We start from the raw sequence: 19431 nt of genomic DNA on the forward strand, positions 1-19431 counted from the left end.
TTTCCCAGTCTAAGATTATTTTTGGCTCTTTTACAAGCAACAAGAAAGTAAAATGAAAACCTACCTAAAGCCATTTTCTTCCTCCTTCCCTGAAATTCTGGTTTATGCTCTTTTATTAAAGCCACTTACCCCTATTTGTAAATGCCAAAATAATTTCAGATTTTTTAAAATTTCCCTGTTACCTTAACTACTTCCCTTGAGAAGTTTACAGCATGAGGGGTTTGTTTGCTTTACATTTTTATTTGCATTTATCCAGTAACCAAACTTCATCACAGAAAAATGTAGTGGGCAAGGACTGTACCCTTGTGTTCTACGGCAAAGAGCGCGGTTGGTGACATGGCCCGTGGTTGGATAACCTGGCAAGAAAAACCCCACTGGAACACATCTAAGCGAAGGGTCGAAAGGGTTTTCTGCCCCGACGCGAAAAGTCGGCTTTGTTAAACTGGAACTTAGCAGAGCCGGCGGCAACCCTGCACAACACAACCATAGAAGAAGAAAAAGAGAGCGGGAGACTTGCTGCACCGGGAGCAGGAAATGTGATGCAGGCTTGAGACCCAAAAAACCCAATCCCTTCTCAGCAGCGCCTCCCAAAGCCAGCCGCTGCTATCCCTAAGAAGGCAGAGCGTCCCCAGACCCACGTTGGCCGCACCCCAGCTCCTTTCTCTTTCCTCCGCAGCTGCACACAGACGAGCACGTGAGCGCGGCAGCGCGACCCAGCTGTGCCTCAGCTGACCGCCTCCTGATTGGCCGAGACAGACGTGGGCTGGGGTGGGACTGGCCGCCTGCGTCCCTCGCCATTGGCTCTCAGGAAACCCGCCTCCCCTCAGGTGAGGCGGGCTTGCGTGTGCGCGAGCGGGGCTCCGCGGGCGGGCGCGCCCCCGACACCCTCCTCCCCTTATCCCCTGCGCGCGGCCGAGCGCGCCTCCGCCCTTGCCCGCCCCCTGCCGCTGCCACAGCTCCTCAGTGCACAGAGCCGCCTCGTCTGAGGGGACGCGAGAATTGGCCTCGTCGCCGCTTCGGCCAGTGCGTTGGGCCGGGCCTTGACAAGCAGCCGGAGGGGAGGCTCTTCGGAGCCGGACCTGGACCCTTGCGATTGCCTCCTGCTCCTCCTGCCTGCGTTTTACGAGGGGTTTCCCGCCTTGCACCTCCCACCTCTGGACGTGCCTCCCCTTCTCTCCCCGCGTGTGGAGGGAACCAGCGCTTAGGCCGGAGCGAGCCTGGGGGCGGGCGGCCGGCCGTGAAGGCTTCTCGGGGACCGATTCGCCATGGAGGGCGCCGGCGGCGCGAACGACAAGAAAAAGTAAGCCCATGTCTTCCGCCAGCCGCGTTCTCCGCCGATGCCCCTGCCCGCCCGCCCGCCGCCCTGGGCTCGCGGGCCGGCCTCAGCGTTCCGGGGTTGGGGGGGGGGCGCCTTTTTGTTTCTGCCTCTTCTCCCCTCCCCTCTCCCCCAGCCTCGCCGGCCGGGCTCCCCCGCTGCCCACGTCGCCATCTTGTCGTGGGGGGTGGGAGACGCGTCGAAAGTGCTTTCGGGGGCCGGGAGCCGAGCCCGGCTAGCCCTCGCCTCCCGGCCGCCTGGGCCTCGCACCGCCCTCCTGCCCGCCGTGAAAACCCGGCCTGCCCTCAACCTCCATCCGGGTGGACTTCCCCTAGCCCGAAAACCCCGGGAAGAGAAACGAGCCGCAGCTCGGTCGCCGCCGTTTGCACCCGAGCTTCCGCTCCTTCCCGCCCCCATTCTCTCCGGTTCCATGGCAAATTCGGCCCCGGGGAGGACCCTGCGCGCCGGTCCCGGCTTCCCAGTGGGCTCGGGGCCCTGGGTTTCCCACCGAAGGGCTCGCGTGGTCGGATGCGATCTGGCCGTGCGGTTGTCTAGCCGCGGCGGGGGTCTTTGCCTTTGTGCATTAGGGATTTGTCTCGGTGGCTTGCAGATGCTAACTTTAGTTTGCACGTGCAGGTTTTGTTTTGTTTTGCTTTGTTTTAATCTCCTTGAAAAACTCGTCTAGACTGAGAGAGTAACGGAAATTTGGAGAAATCGTCACATTTTAAAGAGAACGTCAGAATTGGGTACTTGTATTTATATCAGCTGTCAAGAGAGCCCAGACCTTATAAATTAATGTGTGCCTCATTCATTCTTAAAAGTATCTTAGTAAAAATATAGGGGCCGGCAGAATTTAGGCAAACAATATTAATGAAATGGGGGGGGGGAAGGATGTGATCGCAGCAAATGAAATGTAGCTTCAGCATTTTTAGAACTATTTTATTTTCATGAAATTAAAGTATATTAAAGGAAAACCTTCTGGATATATCCGACGAAAATAATCATTCTGTTAGAACTTATTGCAAGTTTTTAAAACCCCTTCAAGTTTGAGTCTAGGATTAAGAATTGTAAGTGGAACCAATGGAATTAAGAGTATTCCACCCCCCCACCCCCATACACACAATTTGTACATTTTGGGTATTTTAACCTTTGTGGAAATCATTTTCAGGAATTGGAGATTTATAAGAGTTGTGGTTAGTAGAAGCTTTACTCCTTAAAATCCTTCCACTCTTCTGGGAGAGATTAACTTTCCTAATCAGTATCAGCAGAAGATAAACTGGGTGGTGGTGTTGCTGTTTTGTAGATACCGTTTTTGGTTTTTATTTAGTGGAATGATAAATTCTCAGTTTGTGTACACCGGAGAAAGCTCTTATAAAATTCAAAACGTGAGTAGACAGGTCTAGACTTAAGTCCAAGAGTTGACAGGAATTAATTGCAATTAATGTTGCAGAAGTGATTACAGTGCTTTTGATGAAATGATGAAGCTGCTAGATTATAAACCTAAAGCAGATTACCTCTGTGTAGTGCCAATTTTCAGTCCTTATTATATGCTGAATCATATTAATATTGTGCATCAAGTTATGCACCAGTCCCTTTTTATATGTAATATTGTACTCATTTTTCCTTTGCAGTTCATCATTTGGGATATCACAAGCAGCTTTAATATAAATGAATTGGTTACTGTGCATCACTCCCAATTCTAAACCAATTCTTAGATTTTTGCTCAGTCCCATCTGTTATTTTCAAAAATATTCTCATTTGAAAATTCAGCAAACTTGGGTCAGATTGAGTCATATTTCTTAATACAGAGGTTCTTATAACTTGGAAGTTAAACAGTAAGTGGCTACTCAACTTTTAGATGTTATTTGTTAAAGTTTTTTTTTATCACTTTGTGGTTTTTACCATTTTCTGACTAATTTTAAAACTTTTTGGAAAGTTAACTGAGAGATTATGGGAAAAGGTATTTTCTCCTTACAGTTTTTCCACTTTAAATGTGCTCTTGAGCCCAGGTTGGGGAGGCGAACTTGTTTTCTTGAAAGAAGGTCTAGGAAAATAAAAAACTGAAGCGTTGGAAGAAATCAGAACAGAGGATGGGTATGGTTATAATGGGTTTAACAGGGAATGTCATGTTGATGCCTTAGCAGTAGGTAGGGACTGGACTTAATAGCACCTTAATAGCAATTTTTTAGATCTCAAAGGGAAGGTTAAGTGGTTTATTGTTCTCTTCCATGTTTCAGGCCAAACTCTTTCAGTATCCAAAACTAGTTATTGGATCATTAAAATCTCTGAGAATGGACATTTCTTAACTTCTTTAATTTTTGGTCATTAAAAGTCAAGAAGCTCTCTATTAGTAAGCTCTCTTCTTGTTATAATTTTACTTTGATTTTCTTTTTTGAAAAAGAACATGCCTGGTACTTGAGAACATAGGATCTGGACCTAGACACCTCTTAATTAGAACTAAGAGTTCAGTTTTTTCACTTGTTAACTTTGTGAGCTTAGGCAAGTTACTGAATGGTTCTGAGCCCATTTCTTCCTTTTCAAATGATGACAATAATAGCAACTATCTCAGAGGTTATTGTGAAGATTAAATGAGATAATGTTCAGTGTCTGTCTGGTTTGGGAATCTTGGTAACACTATAATTGAAAATAGTTGTTACCTATTGTTCTAGTTTGAACTTACACAACACTTAAGCACACTTTTTTTTTTGCAGGTGTTTTCAGATATTTCTTGTGTTAGTTCTCCTCCCCACCTTCATGCATCTTTTCTAAGTCTCCTAAAAATGAAAAGACTAACACTGAATTTAGATTTAAAGAGAAGGGGGGGGTTCCTTCCCATCTAAAACAGTACACCCTGGGTTATGTTGGCATCTAGCACCAGTTATTCTTTTTTTTTTTTTAATTGATTTATTTATTTTCAGAAAAACAGTATTCATTATTTTTTCACCACACCCAGTGCTCCATGCAATCTGTGCCCTCTATAATACCCACCACCTGGTACCCCAACCTCCCATCCCCCTCCCCCACTTCAAACCCCTCAGATTGTTTTTCAGAGTCCATAGTCTCTCATGATTCACCAATTATTCTTGAGTATTTGTTCTCTATCCCCTCCTTCACAATTTTGTATACCCCTCCTTCCTCCACAAATAGGCCACTTGAATTTACTCTGGATTTCAGAGACTGGAGTCATAAATACATACACTACTCTTTCAGCAAGATATGTGCAAGACACTATAGTGTTGGGGTGGCGGTAACTTAAACATTTTTTGTCTCAACACCACAGTTTAGAGTAGACAACTTTATATTTATCTTTGCTAAACATGAGTTAACAAAATACTCCCAGTAAAGAATGTGAGCCTGCGTGATAGAAAAACTTTACTTTCGAATTTCTCCAGTTAAAAACTATTGGCTTCTCTCTCTCAAGGCAAGGCTTCATACTCTATATTAGTCTAATTTTGGAGGCTTGATTTGTATGAAGTCTATGTTTGTACAGTCTTTTACTTGTGCTATGGTAGTTCATATCAGTGGTCCGCTACAAAGCATTTTGTGCAGTCTGGGGAATGTTCAATCTTTCTACCTGCTGATTTCCATTATCTTTGTATGGGCTCAAAGTTAAGATTTTGTGGTTCTATTCTATTATTGTATGTCAAGAATGTGTGTAGGAGGCTGAGGGAGATTAGTCTCTATTGATGTTTTCTGAAGAACCCATAACAGTTTATTATGTTCGGTGGTAAAAAAAAAAAAAAACTATTACCATATGTGGATATTAAAGATTTGGTTAGATTACTGTGTTTATTCATAAATGTGTCCTCTTAAAATACAATTTCTATAATTTAGACACTTAACCTAAGATTGTTAACCTAAGTGTTTCTAAAGTGGGAAAAAATAATATGTGTTGTGGATTTGTTCTCTATTAAGAAATTGATTTTAATTCATAAGAATATTCTTTTTTTTATCTTTTTTTTTTTTTAATGGTGGAACTAACTATCTGGTTGGTGGATTTTAACCCACTTTCTGCTACTTGCAGTGTATGTGTTGTGTATGTTTTCTGCTTAACTATAGAACTAGAAAAATAATTTGAAGCTAAGATAAGTCAATCATGTTGCTCAGTATTTTGGGTAAGAGTTTGGCAAGAATTTTTGAAATAACTAGATCTTGGAATTTTAAAAATAATTTTATCCCTATCTATTTTTTGGAGCATCAGGAATTAATTATTTGGGGGGTATCTGGGTAGCTCAGTTCGTTAAGCATCTGACTCTTGATTTCAGCTCATTTTGTGAACTCAGGGTCCTGAGATCCAGCCCATCACCCCTCCACTGGTGGGGAGTCTGCTGAGATTCTCTCCCTCTTCCTCTGCTCCTCCCCCTGTATCCTCTCTCTTTAAAATATAATCTTTTTTAAAAAGGGAATTAACTATTTTGTAAGTGTATTGAGTCTTATATTAAAATTCATGTTTTTTGAAATAAAAAAAACTATCAAACCCATATCATTTGCAAGACATGACCCTTTCAGAAAAATGTAAGACATAAAATTAAATTTATAAAAAGAAAATTTAAGTGATTTCCTTCTGACTTATTTTTCCATAGCTTTTGAAGTACTGTGAGGTTTTTAATTGTGGTTAAAAAAAATATATATATATATAATGTAGTACCCCTGGGGATAAAAATATGTGTTTATAAAAATAAAAAATTAATGTAAAATTATTTCCATCTTAAACATTCCTAGGTGTACACTTCAAGAGTGTTAAGTATATTCACATTCTGTAACCAGAATTTTTTTTACCTTGTAAAACTGAAATTGTAACCATTTAAACAGGTCTCCCAGTTTCCCCCTCCTAGTTCCTGACAACCATCATTCTACTATAAATTTGATTAGTAAATACCTTATATATATGTGGAATCATGCAGTTTTTTGTCTTTTTGTGGCTGGTTTATTTCACTTAACATAATGTCTTTAAGATTCCCCCATGTTGTAGGCATGTGTGAAAATTTCCTTCTTTTTTAAGGCTAATATTTGCCACATTTTGTTCATCCATTCATCTTTCTGTGGACACTTAGGTTGCGTCCACCTGTTGGCTATTGTGAATACTGCTGCTGTGAACACAGGTGTACAAATATCTCTTAAAGATTTTGTTTTCAATCTTTTGGATATATCCCCAGAAGTATGTTGCTGAATCATATGGTATTTTTGATTTTTTTGAGGAACTCACATACTGTTTTACATAGTGACTGCACCATTTTACATTTGTACCAGTAGTGCACAGGGGTTCCTATTACTCCATATCCTCCCCAACATTTGTTATCTTATGTTTTTATGATAATGGACATGGTGAGGAGATTTGTTTTTAAGGGTTTGTTTGTGTGTAATAACCAGCTTAAAAGTTAACAACAGAGAACAGTTGTCAGGGAAGCTTTATGAGAAGTGAAGTTAAGCTCCTCTAAAATGAGAATTAAGTTTTTCTAGGGACTTAGAAAGATTTGATCTGCCAGTGTGTTTTCAGAAAAATACTTGATTAAAAAGGTCTATAACTGTTTTTTGTTGATAAAGTCCCATTTAGTTGGTAACTTATTTTAAAAAATAATTGAAATGACTTATTTTCATTAAAAAAAAAAAAGGTCCAAACTTCCTGGAAGTTTAGAACAGTTAGTTCTAACTTGGGAGTTTGTAAGTGTATTGGGATTCTTTTTTCAAGTAGATGGAGAGGCAGGCAGAGAAAGAGAGAGAGGGAAGCAGGCTCTCAGAGAGCCCGATTCGGGACTCGATCCCAGGACTCTTGAGATCATGACCTGAGCCAAAGGCAGCGGCTTAACCCACTGAGCCACCCAGGCGCCCTATTGGGATTCTTTTTATTGCAGTGATGAAACACAGCTCAAGCTAGTTTAAGGGGGAAGCCAGTTATTGGCTTACACAGTGTAGTTTTGGTTGTAGGACAGTTAAATCCAGAGTCTCAAGTGGTGTCCTCACAGTGTTAATTCCTGACTTTCTCTTGAATATGACTTTGCCTATATGCCTTTGTTCTACTTGCATGTTGGCCTCTTTAAGCCACTGACAGGGTATCTGTATGGTATGAAAGATGGCACCTAGCATTCCCATGCCTGCATTCATACAGTTTGTATTTTTTTTTTTAAGATTTTTTTTTTTGGACAGCGATGACAAGCAGGCAGAGAGGATGGGGGAAGTGGGCTCTCTCCTTGGCAGGCTAAACGGGGCTCCATCCCAGGACCCTGGGATCATGACCCAAGCTGAAGGCAGAGGCCTTAACCCACTTGAGCCACCCTGGTGCCCCACAGTTTGTATTTTAAAAAGTGAAAAGAAAACTCCCTCTCCTTTCTAGTATCCATGTATCAGCCTTTTGTATGAAGGCCGATTTGCCTTGCTTGGACTATCCATTTTTAACTGTGTCAGTGGGGTTCCCTGGTTACATGAGTCAAATGTCATATTGTAAAGTATTTGATTGCCTTGGTGTAGATTATTAATTATCTCCTTATCTAGGACTTTTGATCATTGCTGGTATTGTAATGAATGGGCTATAGGTTTTTGTTGAAAATCAACTGAATTCATATTCTAGTTGTTTTTTTTTTTTTTACCAATCACAACTGTTCTGCAAATATTCTTGCTGCGCCTTTGGGAAAGCTGAGAGTCTCTTCTCAGCTTTTAGGGTTAGGGTTTTCATTTCTTTTCCTTAGGAAAAGATAGGAATGACTAATAGCTAAGAACTTGGGCTTTCGAGGTTGGCTGCTTGCTTTACCACATATAGCTATGTGATCTTGTACAAGTTGCATTACCTTTCTAGGTCTTAACTTTCCTCATCTATAAATTAGGATGATAATATTTACCTTATAGGATTGTTGTGAGGATAAAAGAGATATTAACCCTTGTGAAACAGAGTTCAGACCACAAAGTAGGGACTAAATAAACTAGAAACTATCGTTAGATTCATTTTTATAATAATTACTAAGTTTCAGAAGAGTCACTCTCTTGAAGTCTCAAATTACTGAGAATCACTCTAGCCTTCTTTGGGACAGTCTGACAAAGGATGATGTCCTTTGGGCCACACCATCAGTGAACCTATTTAAGAGGGGTAAGAATATTAGTGATGCTTCTCCTCTACATCAGTTTGGGGTTTTTTTGTTGTTTGTTTTGTTTTGTTTTGTTTTGTTTTAATGAATGTCTGGCCTTTTACAGATTAAATGAAGATGCTTTTTTTTGGTATACACATGCTATTTAAAATATCATTTTTCATAGTGATAATGGTAAAGGAGAAAGGCTCTTTATTTGGCTGTTGGAGATGGCAAATTAAGAAAGCCTACTTTTCCATGCTCTTTTGGCATCAGGAATTCATTAAGTGTCTTTTAACCTGTTTGCAGAAGAGAGTTGGAATTCCCTTGCCTTCGCAGATAACATGGCTAAAATGTTTAAATGGGTTGTATGTCAGACCAGTAATTAAAGCCTTCACCGTGAATGGAGGAAGGGGTATTTTTCTTGGGTAATGTGAATGAGTTCATTTATTTTAATGGTTCCAAAATTTTTTTCATCCCAAGACTCTAGCATCTAACCACTATGGCTTGTAACAGATTAACATATATTCATTTATTCAAAGGATATTTGTGCATGTAATTTGTCAAGCAGATCATTGAATTCTGATGGCTCAGGCCACATTTGAGTTTTTGGTGTTAACTGATAACATATATTATGTATTATATCTTTCATTTTTAAGTAATTTCAAGTTTGGGATTTTGAAAATTACAGACTTTAGTATTTAAGTTTTGTTATTAATATCAGTTATCACAGCAGTATCCTCTAAATTGTGTTTACTAAGTTAGTGTTTGCTTTGAGAAATTTTTTAGACACAAAAGCACTCTTACAAAATAGTCTACTCATTTTTGGCAACTTGAAATGTTAGAAAGTTTTTTATTCTTGTATTTCTTAACACTCACTAATGTTTAAATCTCTTTTGAAGCAAACTAATCCCTGTGAAGCTTTGAGATGTACCCACCAACCTTATTCTGCGTGTACACATTAAAAAATGTAACTGTTCCTTTTTGTGATTATTTGGTACCAAATTTGATTATAAACAAATGTAACTTCCAACACAGAAGGCTTGTAGGAAAAATATAGACCTATGTAGAGATCATTTAGATGATCCAGAATATGCCTTTTTCCTTTTTCTTACGTTGCCATCAGAATGAGAATACAGTTTAAAAATTGTTAAAGTTCACCTTTAACACTGCTTTAATTCTGCTGATGAAAACCCTTGCCATCTTTTAACTCCCATGTGTTACTCTCTGCAGTTGAATAAATCACCTAACTTGCCTTCTTCCATGTGACATCCCTTTCAGATACAAGAAGGTAGTTAGTTATTTTCCTAAGTAAAAACATCCCCAAATTCCTTTAATATTTTGATTTAAATATTATTGAGCTTCTGATTTGTGGCAGGGCATAGGCTGTATTAAATATGGGGGTTTCAGTCTCAGGTGGAAGCTGAGACCTGCCACTTATTAATAGTGTTACTCATTCCCTTTTTTTTTTTTTTTTAAGATTTTATTTATTTATTTGACAGATCACAAGTAGGCAGAGAGGCAGGCAGAGAGAGAGAGAGAGAGGAGGAAGCAGACTCCCCACTGAGCAGAGAGCCCAATGCGGGGCTCAATCCCAGGACCCTGGGATCATGACCTGAGCCAAAGGTAGAGGCTTTAACCCACTGAGCCACCCAGGCGCCCCTCATTCCCTTTTTATATACAAGGAAATAGGGATCAAAGAGTTAGTTGGGAGAATTTATTGGCTAACATTGGATAGGATGGATTAGCGTAGGTGAAGGACCAAGACATTTGCTTAGGAGAGCTCATTTGTTGTTTCCAGAATCTTCATTATGGTCAGGATTTAGAACTAAATAGGAGAAATCTTCAGCGTGTGATTTCTATGTGTATACCTTTATTCTAATACATGTGAATTTTTTCAATTGTGTAAATACTTGTTATAACTTACCTATCTCCTGTTATATTTAAGGAAATAATTAAGAACATGTTCTGCATACACACATCCACAAACTCATATAGTGTCACTGACCTTTAAGTTCCAGTTTCAGTTCTATTACTCTTGAAAAGCATGAAATCAGGAAACCAAAAGCATTTACAAGCTGAGAGGGCAAAGGGAGAAGAGTGATAGAGTAGGTGATGTGGGGTAAAGCCACTAACACACAGCTGTTATTTGTGAACAGTTATTTTCAACCCCTTTTATGTTTATGGCATTTGTAAAGAGGTTTAAAGATAATTCTTAAAAATTTTTCAGAGTTGCAAAAATCATTCTGTAGTTACTACATTTTTCATTTGGTCATCCTTGAAGCCTAATTATTCTCTTCTGTTATATTAAGCACAGACTTTATTACTTGCTTGTCATTGAATTGTACCTCTAGCTTCTCATTTCCAGCAATCATTCTATACAGTATCACCCAACTACTCGGTGCAGTATTCTACCTGAAAAACATAATTGTCATAGTATGTGTATGTAGTTGCAGCTAAAAATAAATTTTTCTTATTTTTCAGAATTCGCTGGCTAACCTATTTAATCTCTGCTATAAGACATTCTAATGGTTTTCAAACTTTCGTGGCTTAAAAATCATCTGGGTGTTTAGTTAATAAAAGGATTTCCAGGTACCCACCCCCAGAGATTCTGATCTGGTAATTTTGAGGTGAGACTCAGGAATTTGTAGATTTACTGTTTCTCGGTCTTTTGGCTAAGATCAACTCTAAGAATTTGTAAACTTCACAAGTACCCATAGGTGAAGTACAAACCTTGAATAGCTAAGAATGCTAATCAGAATCATCTGGGAGATTGTTTTTTAAAGAGACATGCCAGGTCTACAATTTGAGTTTCCAGGGTTAGGATTTAGGCACAGATATCTAGGAAAAAAGTTCCACTGGTGATTGTGATGTATACCACAGGTCAACCCATGCCTAATCTAGTCAAAGTTCTTAGTGTATTTTGTAGTTTTTGCATTCCTAAGTATGTGGCAGTGTTAATTTCTAAGAGGTTGGATATATGTAAAAGCATTTGGGCAGATTTTTTTTAGAGAAAGTATTTAACCATTTTGGGGTGTTGAACAATTTTTTACTCTGAGTATTTTTGAAAGACACATGAAGTATTTTCTTAGAGTAGAGGGGCTCAAAGTGTTCTCCAGACTGGCATCATTGGTACTTACCTTTTAACTTATGGAGGAGATTCTGAGGCCCCATCTAGCCCTCTTGAATCAGAAATTCTGGGTAAGGCCCAGAATCTGTGTTTGTAGAATCCCTCCAGGTGATTGTGATACAAGCTAAAATTAGAGAACCTCCGTCTTAGAGTAACAATTTCACATACACATTTTTGGTATTATTTATCTCCTACTTTATATATATTAGGGGATCAGAGATTTTTTTTGAGAGGCTCAATACCAATTCTGAACCAGGAGAGAGTTTATTTAAATCACTATCTAGGAGTAATCTAAAAACAAAAGCATATTCTTTTTACAGACAGAATTTTTTTTTTTAAGATTTTATTTATTTATTTGACAGAGAGAGATCACAAGTAGGCATAGAGGCAGGCAGAGAGAGAGAGGAGGAGGAAGCAGGCTCCCTGCTGAGCAGAGAGCCCAATGCAGGACTCGATCCCAGGACCCTGAGATCATGACCTGAGCCGAAGGCAGCGGCTTAACCCACAGAGCCACCCAGGCGCCCCAGACAGAATTTTAATACACAATATTGTCAACAAATGTAAATCTGTTAATTAAAAGATTGATTTAATGTATAAGTAGAACATTTTCACATTGATGCTACCTCAGATGTAGTATACATTTTATTTTCAGACTCTACCCTGAATTTAAAACAGTGATTCTTTCTTGTTTATTTTACTATAGCATTAGAAAATTGAATATTTAGGCATTTTCGTGAGATTATTGGAAGGGAACTAACCCATCTTTTCTCTGATTGTGGATATTTTTATAAGATATTACCAAGCTAGTAAGGTAATAAACACCTAAACCAAGAAATTTAAGTTGCTTTCAAAAATAAAATAAGTACATATATTCTGAATATTTTCTTTAGAAACCATTTCACTTAATTTTGGAATTTCAAGTTAACCATGAAATTAAATTTTCAAAAGCCACTAATTAGAATAAGAAACTTAAAATACTGAATTATACTGCTTACTTGGTCTCTGCTTTCCACTTCCTGGAAAGAAATAGGATTGTTCCTGCTTCATTCCCCAAATGAAGAAAACATTTAACTCATTTCTAGTTAATCTTTCTGTAAAACAAGTTTAAAAGTAAGATGACTACTTCTTTCGGATTTTTCTGACAAATGCAGGTGCATTAAAATAGTGTCAGTTCACTGATGAATTTTTCTCAAAGTATAAAATATTCTGTGATCCTGTTATCTTGAAACTGCTACTAATATTTGTAAACTTTGCAAACTATATATCGTTGAATCTTTCTGGTTTTATCTATGCACTTAAAACTTACATATCCATATGTATATGTGTACTTATATACATACACATTCATTTACATATGTACACATGCCTTACAGAAATAGATTCATACTCAAATTTTGTTGTATGACCTGTTTTCACATAATGTTATATTGTAACTTCTTCTATAAGCACAGATTAATTTTTGTAGATTTTTGCCTTGTCTCTTAATTTTGACTCTTTGATTTTATGGAAAGATGATCCCTAGAGCTAATGTACTGTCAGTTATAGATTGACCCTAGTAACTACTATCAAGTAAAGACAAGAAATATAAAGATACATTTGTCCTAGAATATAAGCTCCATGGGAATAATAACATGGTCTATTTTGCTTATTGCCCTATGCTGAGAACAGTGTCTGGCTCCTTGGAGATGACTAAGAAATACTTGTTGAATTAATGAATGAAGTTCTCTCACATAAATATCCTAAAAGTTCACTTTTAAGTTTATTGATCAGAAGACATTTTCCTGGAGAAAACTATAAATAGCTAGCTATCCTGAAAATGTAATTTATACTTAATTTGAAATGTCAAATTTTGCTGTTTTTTCCATTAAGTAGGAACACATTTTTTTATTAAACATAATCTGTTTGAACTATTCTGGTTTTGCAGCAATTACCAAGTAGAAAATAGAACAACAAATCCTATTAATCATAAGAATACTCTAAATAATACATATACTTGTCTAAGGGTAACCTCCCCTTGAAAAAAGCCAATAGGATTAGAAATCAGGGGCGCCTGGGTGGCTCAGTGGGTTAAGCCTCTGCCTTCTGCTGAGGTCATGGTCCCAGGGTCTGGGATGCAGCTCCACATTGGGCTCTACGCTCAGCAGGAAGCCTGCTTCCTGATCTCTGTCTGCCAAATAAAAAAAGAAAATCTTTTTTTTTTTTAAAAAAAGTCAACATAATGAAGACTTTCATGTCTTAGGATGAAAATTACGATACCTTCTTGAAAAAGATTGTAGAAAAGAGATTCAATCTTCTGTTTACAACTGGGCTAGGAGGACATAATTATAAAGGTATTGATTTAATTGGTTAATAGCATTAACTACAGCTCATGCATTTTCCTGTCCACATTAGCTTAGGACAAAACAGTAAAAAACATTATAGATCAGAGTGATAAGGGAAAATAATCTTAAAAGCTTTCACTTCTTTCAATAAATTGGTATTTTAGTTTTTTTTGCTTTCTCCCTGTGCCTCCAAATCTCTTCTTTGGCAAAATCATCTATTCTCCTTTGGTGATAGTATTGGTGCCATTCACTGTTGTGGTGCTTGGTGATTTTTTTTTTTTAAATCAGTAGCCTTTTTCTAACGTATCTAGTATGCTTACAAGATGATTACCAAATGCTTCATTACATTTGAAAGTGCATATCCAGGTAATCACAATAAATCCAAACAGTATGCCTTGTTTATGATACTCATATTATTATGCTGTTCAATTATGATCATAGTCTGTACTAAACAGGAATATTGATGAAGCACAGATTCAGGGATCCTAAAAAAATGTTGAAGGGGCGGTCAACCTTCCATGGGCTTAAGTCAAAAGTCAAATAGAAGATTAGGGCCAAATACTAAAGCCAAGCTGAACTTAGGCACATCTCTATTAAGAACACAAAGATGAAGGGTGCCTGGGTGGCTCATTGAGTTAAGCATCTGGTTTGGACTTAGGTCATGGACCTGGGATCAAACCTGATTCTCTCTTCCTCTGCCCTTCTTCCCCGCTTGTGCTTGCTCACTTTCTCTCAAATGAATAAATAAAATCTATTTTAAAAATAATATTTATAATAAAAATACAAAGATGAATGAGGCAGTTTTCTGCCTCCAAGAAGCATTAAGGATTTTAGAGGAAGATAAATACAGCTGACCGTTGAACAGTGCAGGTGGTTAGGGGCACTGACTCTCTGCATAGTCAAAAATCCATGGATAAGTTTTGACTCCTCCCCCCAAATGTAACTACAAATAGCTCTCCTCAAAAAACTTAACTACAAATTAAAGCCTTCCTGGTAACTATTAACACATATTTTGTGTATGTTTTATATACTGTATTCTTACTATACAGTAAGCTAGAGAAAAGAAAATGGTTTAAGAAAACCTAAGGAAAATAACATTTACAGTACTGTATTGTATTTGTCAAAAAATTCCATGTGTAAGTGGACCCACACATTTCAAATCTCTGTTGTTCAAGGGTCATGTTTATACAGCAGAATAACCAGAATGGTGAGATCTAGGGGAGAGGAACAGTTTTAAGAAGACAGGAGAAATAAAGTAATGCTGGGGTTGAATGCTGGAAGTTTCTCACATAAATAAATATAGCAAACTGCTTATTGAGAAGGGTACCTCAGGCAGAGAAAGACTAAGCCAGAAATAATGAAATATTATGCTTTTGATAACTGCAGTGTGGCCAAAGAACATAGGAAATAATGAGAATGAAGAGATGGACAGGGAACTAGCTAAGGGAGGGTTTCCATAGAAAATAGATTTTGTCACGTGTACATTTGATGGGACGTAAAGGAAGGCATAACACCAGATTTCTTATTTTGGAATGATGATTGTGGTAGTAATTTGAGGGGATCCAGATGTAGAGCAAATGAAAGACCAACAATAGTGAGCTGAGATGTTTGAATAGGTCCTCTGTACAAATTAACGTCTGGTGGCAGTATTGAGGTAGATTGAATTATTATCCTCTGATTCTCTTCCCTTAGTAGTTGGCAGTATCCATTAAAGGATACTATTGTATTGCTTTGAAGTGCTGGTGGACAGTGGAGCAGAGCATTGCCATTATAGGTGCTTTCTAGTTAGATTCCAGGAAAGATCTTGTCCATGAGTCCCTCTGAATGGCTTGTAAGTCCTAAATTCCAAAGCCAACCCCCATACATACCCTCCTTTATGTCTTTGGAGATGTGAAGTAGACAAATTTGGAACTTTATAATGCCTGGCTATATGTATACTTATTAATTAGAATGAGTTTCGGAGAGGCAGTGTAATATACTGTAAACAGCATAGTTTCTAAGCGAAATTGCTTGAGTTTGAATATAGGGTCTACCATTTATTTAACTCTGTAAACTTGGGTAAGTTATTTAACCAGGTTCCTTATCTGTAACATAGTGATAATAATACAAAAGTAAGTTAATTGATGAGAAATGTTTAGAATACCACTGTGTACATAATAAGTACCTTTGACTTTGGATTTAAAGCTGCAGGCCAAAATGCCAACTGAAGAACATGGAAATTTCCTCTGGCCTGAAACTTTAAGAAGAGCAGGGCAATTAAAACAGTGAGATGTACAATTTTCACCTATCAGCTTGACAGAAATTAAAAAGATAAAGAAGATCTATAATATATATTACTGCAGAGTGCATGGGGAAATAAACACATTCATCAATTAGCAGAAACAAAAATGGGCACAGACCTTTTTATAAAGATAACTATAAATGCCACATCCTTTAGATCATGGAATTTAACTTTAGAAGGTTTGTACTGTAATAGAGATACTGACAAAAGGAGTGGAAAACAACAGTTTCAAAGCAAGAAAGAGTTTTTAAAGCAGCAAATAAAGTTGAGAGATTTGAAAAAAAAAATGTAGACATTATTAGAAAGAGGATGGATCAACTGTTAATGCTTTGAATGTTTGGCTCTAACTTCAGTTCTTTTTTTCTTCTTCTTCTTCTTTTTTTTTTTTTTTTTTTGTAAGTATTTATTTGAGAGAGAGCATGCTAGCAGGGGAGGAACAGAGGAGGAAGGACAAGCCCTCAGTGCAGAGCAGACATGGGGCTGGATTGCACAACCCCATAACCCTGAGATCATGACCTGTGCTAAGATCAAGAGTTAGACTCCTAACCGACTGAGCCATCCAGGCACCCCTAACTTCAGTTCTTAAAGTCCCGTATATTTACAATCAGGAATGCTAACAGGCTTTTCTTGTGTAATTAGGCAACACAGATGAATTAAAATGTCTGAAATTTTGTGTTCTTGTTAATTTAAAGAATACTAAGCATTCTCTGTAAAATGGCTATTGGTGTTCAACTTTGTATACAAGAAGCTTCTTGACAGTGCATCTGGATTATTTTCCTAAATATATTTCCTATACAAAATAATTTCAAGATACATTTGTTAGCTTGTCTAGTACTGTATATTAAATAATAATAAAATAATAAGTGTGTGAAAACTACCATATCACAAAGATTAAGCTATTTTGCTACTTTATTCAAACAGTAGTCCCAGAACAATCATAGAAATGCGTAAGCACACTGTTCAAAAGATAGAATTTTTACTGTAACCTTAACTGATTTCTGCTATGATTAGCAGATGTAAAATAGCACTTTATGCAGATATGTCAGTGCAGAACTTTACTTAACCTATACTTAATAAAAACAACAAAGATGGAATTGATAATTTAGAGAAATACAATGTCTTATTTACATGCAGAAAATCTGCCTATTTTCTTCTGGTCTACAAAACTTACTGTGCAAGTAAGTATAGGATTCATCTGTATGGAACCTACATGCTGTGGTCTACCAGAAATTTCTTGTTCAATATTTTAATTCTGTGGGGTATGACCTGATAAAAAGAGCCTTCCTCTGAGTAGACAAGAAGCTGGGCAGTTCAGATGCTGAAACTCTTAAGAACTTTGGAAGTTAGAGCTTTAAGCTAAGCAATGTTTTAAGAGCTCCCATAGTCACATGTGAAGAACATCAGATAAATTTCTATATTAAATCTTTTTTATAGGTCCCCTGATTGCTTTTTGTCTAGATAGATTATGTAATAGAGGACATACTCATTTTTCATCACCTTCTTCTAATTTAGGTTTATCAATTCTTTTTTTTTTAATTTTTTTAAATTTTTAATTAAAAATTTTTTTAATTTTTTACTTTTTATAAACATATATTTTTATCCCCAGGGGTACAGGTCTGTGAATCGCCAGGTTTACACACTTCACAGCACTCACCAAAGCACATACCCTCCCCAATGTCCATAACCCCACCCCCCTTCTCCCAACGCCCCTCCCCCCAGCAACCCTCAGTTTGTTTTGTGAGATTAAGAGTCACTTATGGTTTGTCTCCCTCCCAATCCCATCTTGTTTCATTTATTCTTCTCCTACCCACTTAAGCCCCCATGTTGGATCACCACTTCCTCATATCAGGGAGATCATATGATAGTTGTCTTTCTCTGGTTGACTTATTTCGCTAAGCATGATACACTTTAGTTCCATCCATGTTGTCGCAAATGGCAAGATTTCATTTCTTTTGATGGCTGCATAGTATTCCATTGTGTATATATACCACATCTTCTTTATCCACTCATCTGTTGATGGACATCTAGGTTCTTTCCATAGTTTGGCTATTGTGGACATTGCTGCTATAAACATTCGGGTGCACGTGTCCCTTTGGATCACTACGTTTGTATCTTTAGGGTAAATACCCAGTAGTGCAATTGCTGGGTCATAGGGCAGTTCTATTTTCAACATTTTGAGGAACCTCCATGCTGTTTTCCAGAGTGGCTACACCAGCTTGCACTCCCACCAACAGTGTAGGAGGTGTCCCCTTTCTCCACATCCTCGCCAGCATCTGTCATTTCCTGACTTGTTCATTTTAGCCATTCTGATTGGTGTGAGGTGATATCTCATTGTGGTTTTGATTTGTATGCCGAGTGATATGGAGCACTTAGGTTTATCAATTCTTGAAGTATCATATTACTTGTTTTATCGAGGCTTATTTCTCTTCCAGAATTCTGGCTCTTGCTCAAATTTTTCTTCTCCCAGTCTTCACTGCTTAAGTATATTATGCTTTAGATGTTTTATCCAGGCTCAAATTTCTTATGAATTTGTCTTATAAATTTAGTTGCCACATCTTTAACAATTATTATCTTTAAAGTTGTGGACAGTACAATTATTTCTAAAGGTATGGAGATAATCACCATGGTGAGCTAAATCAGATATCCTTTAAAAGCATAAGCAGGTAGTAAAAGGATTTAAATTTTTTACCAAGTGTTTCATTTGGGTAGTCATTTGTTGTTCACTTAAATTTGGTTGAGTAATTAAGAGAAGGCAAGTAAGTATGATGATAGTTCTTGATTAATCAAATTCTGATCAACTAGAGTAATTGTGACATTTAACCTTATATTCAGGTTTATCGTGAGATCATTGGTCATCACACTTTTTTAGTGGTTTTACTTGAACCAGATGGGAATCATTGTACTACCATCCCTTCCTCTCACCTGCCAATTCAGAGGAGAAAAAAGTGAGGATGTTAGAGCCAATGGGGGGTGGGGGGTGGGGGGAAACAACTGGATCTTTCACCCCATACTTGGGAACTCTGGTATATGTATAAAATAGATTTTGAAACCTTTATTATTGTACATTTTGTTTCTAAGTTCACATCTAAAGCATTCACTTAAAGTTAATGAGAACAATGAGGCATTTCTAGTGCACATAAAAATTGAAGTTGCAGGCTGTTGACATTGTTACATTTTCATGGTGGCCTCAGTCTAATTTATTTTCATGGATTTAAAAAATTACACAGCATTAAGAAAATCCTCATTTCCATAGATCACTAGTTATAAGTAGTAATAGTTTTTTTAAAGATTTTATTTATTTATTTGACAGAGATCACAAGTAGGCAGAG

The 19431-nt window shown here is 37.7% G+C and overlaps 1 protein-coding gene across 1 annotated transcript in view; it reads left to right on the forward strand.

Annotated features, from left to right (window-relative positions):
• The first annotated feature begins 1126 nt into the window (after positions 1–1126).
• The window catches only part of HIF1A (hypoxia inducible factor 1 subunit alpha), a 40877-nt gene continuing 22572 nt past the window's right edge, over positions 1127–19431 (forward strand). The window contains exon 1 of the mRNA XM_004738887.3: positions 1127–1300. Within this exon, the coding sequence (XP_004738944.1) occupies positions 1266–1300 (35 nt within the window). The 5' untranslated portion in view covers positions 1127–1265. The remainder of the gene's footprint in view (positions 1301–19431) is intronic.

Source organism: Mustela putorius, unplaced genomic scaffold, assembly GCF_011764305.1.
Source record: "Mustela putorius furo isolate JIRA1106 unplaced genomic scaffold, ASM1176430v1.1 tig00000129_pilon_pilon_pilon, whole genome shotgun sequence".
Taxonomy (NCBI): Eukaryota; Metazoa; Chordata; class Mammalia; order Carnivora; family Mustelidae; genus Mustela; species Mustela putorius.